The sequence below is a fragment of the Limulus polyphemus genome, unplaced genomic scaffold (genome assembly GCF_000517525.1).
Source record: "Limulus polyphemus unplaced genomic scaffold, Limulus_polyphemus-2.1.2 Scaffold3310, whole genome shotgun sequence".
Classification (NCBI taxonomy): domain Eukaryota; kingdom Metazoa; phylum Arthropoda; class Merostomata; order Xiphosura; family Limulidae; genus Limulus; species Limulus polyphemus.
Genome location: NW_013668920.1, coordinates 79,025 through 86,732, shown reverse-complemented (window position 1 = coordinate 86,732; position 7,708 = coordinate 79,025). Strand labels below are relative to the sequence as shown.

General features: G+C 32.3%; 1 protein-coding gene across 1 annotated transcript in view; it reads right to left on the bottom strand.

Moving 5' to 3' along the window:
- LOC106469110 (nephrin-like) overlaps window positions 1–7,708 on the bottom strand; it is a 71,424-nt gene that overhangs the window by 6,333 nt on the left and 57,383 nt on the right. The window contains exons 10-11 of the mRNA XM_022397535.1: window positions 4,231–4,373; window positions 3,589–3,795 (exon numbers count right to left, since the gene is read on the bottom strand). Coding sequence (XP_022253243.1) covers window positions 3,589–3,795; window positions 4,231–4,373 — 350 coding nt within the window. The remainder of the gene's footprint in view (window positions 1–3,588; window positions 3,796–4,230; window positions 4,374–7,708) is intronic.

Here is a 7,708-nt window from a genome sequence, read left to right as displayed (position 1 = left end):
ATAAATTATTGATTGATTCAGAGCGAAATGAATATATGATTCCACAAGATTTCATAACTATCGTTTCAGAGTCGTAAGCCCCCCCCCCCCCCCCAGTGGCACAGCGGTATGTCTGTGGACTTACAACGGTAGAATCAGGGTTTTGATACCCATGGTGGGCAGAGCACAGATAGCCCATCGTGTAGCTTTTTGCTTAACTTCAAACAAGGAATTAGAATGTAGAATACTTATTAAATTCAATAAAATTTATCTTGTATATTTATTTATTTTTCTCTTTTTTGTTACTTTTTAACTGGTGCATTTAGAAAAGTCTGACTCATCAGCTGGTTCTAATTTATTTAATATCAGACAACCCGTTTTCATTATCCTTCGAAATTTATGAGAAATTATGAGAGCTACAGTTAATTGAGAAGGCGAAAAAATATCAAACAGTGAAAAAAATAATGTATCTTAATAACCTATGGCCAAATCAAATAAGTATTAATCTTAATCAGTCGGAGATGTATTTATCCAACAAGATGGATTTGCTAATCTGTGCAGCCTACTTGTCTCAGGTGGACTGTTTAATGAGTGAGATAGGACGTAATGGTTAATCTATATACAAATGAACCAGACACTGTGTGCCATCACTCTAAAACAAACGATGTAATAACACTTCTGCTCAATTTGGTATATTACAGACCTATTCTATAATAGCAGTTACGGCAATGGTCAAATGATTCAGGCACACTGTGTAAAACCAGGTGTTCGTATTCACAAAGGTAAGTTACATAGGTTGACATACATATACTTTGCCAGACAATTTGTAGCAAATAACAAAAGCGAACGTATTACAAATAGGCTTTGTGAACGCGTTTCATCAGGTATTGTAAAATGATCAATATATGGGACAGAGAAATAAAATGATCAATATATGGGGCAGAGAAATCGAACACGTTTTTAGAAAGTATTTATTTCTAGGATGGCAGTCTGACAAGGAAATAAAAATGATGCTGTAATGTCAAAACTGTAACATTATGTTTAATTAAGAGTTTGATTAGAATAAACTGTAAACAATTACTGCAATATTAAGTTAACATTATGTAAACATTACTACAAACATTACTACAAACTAGAATAAACGCCGTCCTATGATTATTTTTCTTGAAAAGTTTTTTTTTTGGTGTACTAAACTTGAAGATAGCTTTTATATACGGAACATCTGTTAGTTGAGTTCTTGCACAGATTTTAAAATATAACGTTGATAAACGGAAACATCGGCACATATAGATACGTAGATCTTGAAAGTCGAATTGTTCAAAACTTGAAAATAGCGTTCATAACTGGACCAATTGTTGGTTGAGATGTTGCAAAAAAATATTTTTCTGGGAAGTACTGCACGGGAAAAGTGTTCGGATAGTGCTCGTTAGTCATACGCAACTTATTACATAGAAATGATTCAATGTATAGAGCCTAAAAGTTTCATACATTTTACTGATATAAACTGTAATGTTTTAAAAGTGGTATTGTTGATAGAAAAATAATACTTTTCTAAGAACTCCAGTTTCCATTACTACATTTAAAAATTATATAAATAAAGATGCAATCAAACCCTCACGTTCAGTCCTAGTGAAAGTCGTGTTTTTGTTGTAAGGAGAGCACTTATATTTAAAATTGTGTTCTGTTATAAAAAAAAATGGTTGTTGCACATATCAGTTATTTTTCTAAGTGTCTGAATCGTGAATACTCAGAGTGTCAAATTTTATATGGATTTGTGTTAATGGTACCATTCAAATGATTGTGCAGGAGTTTTGGTTACATACATAGATACTGACGTACACGCTACGTTCATTATAGGAAGATGTAGATATTATATCGACCAGTACTATATGTCTTTTTTTTCGTATGTTGTATTTCTTTATGTACTCTGATATGTGCGTTTGTGTCCCTCACATGGTGACTGGAAGGGAAGGTGAGGGCTTGTAACGCTTAAATTAGAGATTCGATATAGCAGTTGGCAAAGCGCAGATAGCCCAGTTTAGCTTTATACTTTAAAATAATGAAAAATGTGTACGTTTGTAATGCATAAACGATCACAGTGCTTTATGATTTCACGGTTCATGGTTCGCGTCCCGCTATTTGAGGACGTGGTTTCATTATAAAAGTGACGATCAAATATTACTATTCGATTAAAATAAACCAAGACTTGGCAGGATGTGCTGTTGAATAGCTGTCCACCCCCTCCAGAGATAACTAGTGTAAATAACACTTGTGTAGCTTTTGCTCAAATACCCGAAATAAATAAATAAACGTACCATGATTAATGTTACACTAGTATATTAAACTGAAGACAAAACAAACCTGATAACTTAAGTAAACATAAATAAAGGATTCAACAAGTTTCCTTTAGATTTATATTTTACAAAAATGTTTCTAATTACGTATTTGCGATCACTGCGTATGAAACAATATATGTATAACGTGTATTAAAGATATATTTAACTTCACGAAATGAAATGATAGGGTTACTAACTTCTTGTTCTCAACACTAGGTTTGCTAGCGTTTTAATATTCGCCTTGAACTCAAATTTGGCAGGAAGTAAAAGCCACTTGATTCAAATATTTAAGATATTTGCTTAATAAATTGTTGTCGTTTGATATCTCTAAGTTAAGTACATTTAACAGTTGTCTTTTTCTCAGCTTAGAATGCATGAAATAAACTAACCAATATACCTCAAAGTGATTCTTCAAGTTTGTATATTGGCAGTTATACCACTGATCAGAAACTAAGTGTTCTTCAAGTTTGTATATTGGCAGTTATACCACTGATCAGAAACTACGCTAAATGGCATAGCCCTTTGATTAATTATCATCTAGATCAGTAATAATAAATAATAACTTTTAGACCATAAATATGCTTAAGTTACTGAAGAGAAGAGTTTTTGGATTCATCTCTGGAGTTTATGGATACTTCTTTTTTGTACATTATGCATCACAGGGTTCAGTGATTTTCCCGACTAATATTTATAGATATTTTGGGAGCCCTTTTGTATTTGTGTATGAAAACAACAAGTTCACTCTTTATATTTCGAAGTCCAATCTCGTTCTTTAGTTATCGTCATTAATTCGTTATTAATTTAAATATATATCAAAAACATAGATTCACAAGTTCTGTATTTCTCGTTTTTATACACTTTAAGAGCATTTATTATGTGTTTGCATTACTAAAACCAAATATTGCATGCTTTTAAAACATAGACATACATTAGACTTACTTACATAGACCTAAGAACATTAGATTATATACAGGAATCTATAATATTTTGTTGTGTGTGTGTGTGTGTGTGTGTGAAGTAATATGAATTAAACTCTCGGCATCTATGTTCCTAAATAGCGCTCGATCGTAAAAAAGATAGCTATTTTACGAAATACAAATAAATACAGAATATTATATACCAATACAACAAACGTTTACTATAAGATCTATTGTTCACAGAGGCAATGTGAAAATAGAAAAGTCAATATTATATTGGTAATATTATATAGTATGGTAGCGAACAGAACCTTAGTTTCCTTACAGGGTAGTTTCATAACTAACCACGAACTTACTCTTCTATCACTTTTCAGGCTATTCATTAACGGTGTTTCCACAGAGTAACCATCCAACTCCTCCTCTGTCTCCATCCCTGGACATGATCGAAGATTGTGGCTCCTCTGGTGGTCAATATTTGCATATTCCGTATGCTCTACGTCTGTATTTCTCACCAGCTGTGTTTTAGTTTCGGGAAGAGACAGTACGGAATACATGAGTTCTTCCTGTGTAAGAAATAGGATGTTGAATACATGAAAGGTTTATTTACAACACCTTAGAATATACAAAAAATAAAATGAAATCTCTTTCCCGCATTTTCTTTTCAGAAACATTACAGTAAAATGTGGATGTCTTAAGAGTTGCACGCTACATCCAAATCAATCATTTTTTTCTCAATCTTTGGCATGTCACGAAACGTCTTGTCAAGACGAAATGACGATACTTTAGCAAACACGATATTTCATGACTGGACAGTGTTGGGAATTTCTAAAGGTACAAAACCGAAAAAAAACAAAAAAAACATTTCTTATGTATTGAAGAGAATCGAAACTTCAATGACTTCCTAATGATTTTATTACATTTGGTTAATTTCAATAAATTCTCAACATACTTTGAATTGGAAGTTTCTTACATAAACGTGTCTGTGAGACTTGACTGACCTGATTTGGAAGAAATTCCTGTTGAGCTATTACATTTTCATAGGTTCGATCCCTTTCAATCCTCAGGTTTTCATAAATCCTCTGGTTTCCTAGGTCAGCCATCTTAATTGCTGGGTTCATCACCATATCATCAAACTCAGTACCTGTGCCATTACAAAGGAAAAAATTAAGAAAGACCTATATTAATACCATTGGAAGCGATATGATATTGCTAAAGTAAATGTAAGTGTAAAAATATTACACAGTTATTTAAAAACATTTTATTGCACATTGGGTATATGTTTTGGTCACCTTTTGTCTGCCTCCAGCTTTTATTTTCAGTTAGTTATTCATTTTAATGGGAGAAGGGAGATTTTTGGAATAGATGGTTCACGTTTAAATTATGTAGGGGTTGATTTGTTTGCGAGGGCTATTAACTCAGCTGCACAGGAAGTTTTAAACTAGGACTAGACAGTGGTGTGAGCCAGGATAAGTTAAGCGCAAAAAATAAGATGTAGAGAAAAGTTTAGCATAGGAAATGAGTATAGAACTAGTTATAAGGATAGGCTTAATTGTTATTATTGTAATGCTAGAAATATAAGAAATAAAATAGATCTCTTTAGAGAGCTGGTAGGAATGGAGGATTTTGATATAATCGGAATAACTGAAACATGATTAAATATAGATGATTTTTATGACAGTAATGTCTTTAAAATACAGGGTTATGGGTTACTTAATAGGGATAGAGTACTAAAGAGAGGGAGAGGAGTGGCTTTATATGTAAAATTGAGTTACATCCTGTTGGACTTGAGGATATCAAAAATATTAGCAAGGAGAATGAATCCAGTTGGGTTTCTTTGGTGGATATAATGGGAAAAGGCTTTTAGTGGGAACTTCTTACAAACCACCAGATGATAATGATGAAATTAATGAGAAACTTTACAATGAGATTAAGATTTCAGCTGTTAATGAGGTCATAATTATGGGTGAATTTAATATCAGACATATAGATTGGGAAACGTTAGAGTCAAGCCATGAGAGAGAAAGGTTTTTGAAAACTGTTCAAGATGGTTTTCTTTACCAATTAGTCAAGGAATCGACTAGAAACAATGCTATTTTAGATTTATTGTTGACTTCTAATATAGAAATGGTTGAGAGGGTGGAAGTTGGAGAACATCTGGGTGCAACTGATCATTGCTCTACTAGGTTCGATGTTTTGCTGCATATGGAGATCACGAATAATGATATTTATGTTACCAATTTTAAAAAGGCAAATTTTAGAAGGATTCGATAAGAATTATTTGCTGTGAATTGGGCAACTGATTTGTTTGGAAACACTGATCAATTGTGGAAATTTTTTAAAGATAAATTTTTAAATACTCAAGAAAAACATATTCCATATAGAAAGAAATGGGTGGCTGAAAATAAAAACAGGTTGACTCACAAAGGGTATAAGATATAAAATTAAAGAAAAACATCACAAATTTAAGAAATTTAAATTGAAGACGGAAGATTTAGAAGATTATAGAATATTAAGAAAGTTGATGATACAGAAAATTAGGACATCAAAAAGGATGCATGTCAAAAGTTGGCTGAAAATGTAAAAATTAACAGTAAGAATTTCTTTAAATATATTAAGGGTAAACAAACTTTTAGGATGGAATAGGACCTTTGAGGGATGATAAAGGAAGGCTGGTATCAAATGATTATGAGATGACTGGGTTATTAAACCCTGCTTTTTCTTCCGTTTTTAATAATGATTTTTTTAAGGAATATTCCTCATTTTTGAACAGTTGCTAAAAGGAAACAAGATGTTAATTCTGAGATTATTAAAAATAATTGGGAAGTTTAAAGAACGCTAAGGCTCCTGGGCCAAATAATATTTCTCCAAGGGTTTGAAGGATTTTAAGTACTAGATATGTGAGCCACTTGCTAATATTTATTGTAAGTCCTTGAAAAGTGGGCAGATGCCAGAGGATTAGAAGTTGGCTAATGTTACTCATCTTTCCAAGATAGGAGATAAAAACGTTCCAGTAATTATAGGCCTATTAGTATTACATCAATTGTGACAAAAGTTTTGTAAATTTTGATAAAAAGATGTTTTGTAGAGTCGTTTAACAAAGTTTGGAATTTTATTGGATAGTCAACATGGTTTCACTAAGAGAAAATCTTGCCTCACAAATCTTTCGACACATTTTGAAAAGGTTACTGTTTATATAGATAAGAGAAAAGGTGTAGGTTTTGTGTATCTGGGTTTTCAGAAAGCATTTGACAATGTTCCACAGGGTTCTTATAAATGGAGTTCAGTCAAACTGGATTAACGTCACAAGTGAAGTATCTCAGGTCTCAGTCTTAGGACCTTTGATCTTTTTGATTTACATCAATGACATAGATGAAAGAATTGTCAATAAGTTACCTAAATTTGCTGATGATATGAGGGTTTTGGGTGTTTCTGGCTGTGAAAAGGATGCTGCTGCTTTACAAATGATTTAAATCATTTAGTTAGTTGGACGAATAAAAGGCAGTGGGTTTTAATTATACTAGGGAACACATATATAAATTTTGGCAGGGTAGGAGTCATCTTCAGCTAATAAAGTTTTATTTTTCAAACGGGTTGGTAAACCTTTGGAACGGGTTGCCTTCAGATGTTGTGAAAGCACTAAACTTAAGTGAGTTTAAGAGAAAGTTTGATAACTATAGGAATGATAATAGCTGGCTTTGAGTTTTTTTAATAGTTTTAGTTTATTTTAGAGGACGGGACAGTCTACATGGACCAATAGTCCCTTGCCCTTTGTTGTCCCTAAATATTGTTATGTTATATGTTTTGATCATCTTTTGTCTGCCTGCAGCTTATATTTTCATTATATTAGGTATATGTTTTGATCAGGTCTGCCTACAGATTATATTTTTATTAGATCGAGTTTATATTTTCGTCTACCTGCAGCCTATATTTTGATTCTATAAAAACAAAGTTTAGCTTACAATGATAGCTTGTTACCTTGAACGTAGCATACCCTACAAAGGTAAATCTTCGTGGTGTAACTACGTTGGAGAAAATTTCTCTAAATTTACTAGTTGTACACTTTTACTATTTTTTTAATGTAGATGTCTTATTAAATACTGATTTTATACGTGTCAAACATACTTGGCTATTTGTACGTGAGACACATTATTTTCTGAAAATTGAGTCTTATTTCAATTTGATCTAATCTTATTCCTTGTAGAGTAGAAGCTCTAACCAGTTTCAGTTTTAATTTCTTCAAATAAAACACCCAAGTATGTTAAATATTAGGTCGTCAAAAATTAGTGTCGCTTTTTTTTTAGATGAAATAACCCGGACAACTTATATATCAAAACAAAACATTTATTAAATGAAATAGTATCCATTCTTATCAATGATGCTTTTCCATCTTACAATAAGGTTGTTAATGCTCTGATTAAAGAAATCACTTGGTTTTGAAGCACAAAAACATACCGATGTCCTCTTTAACACCTTCCA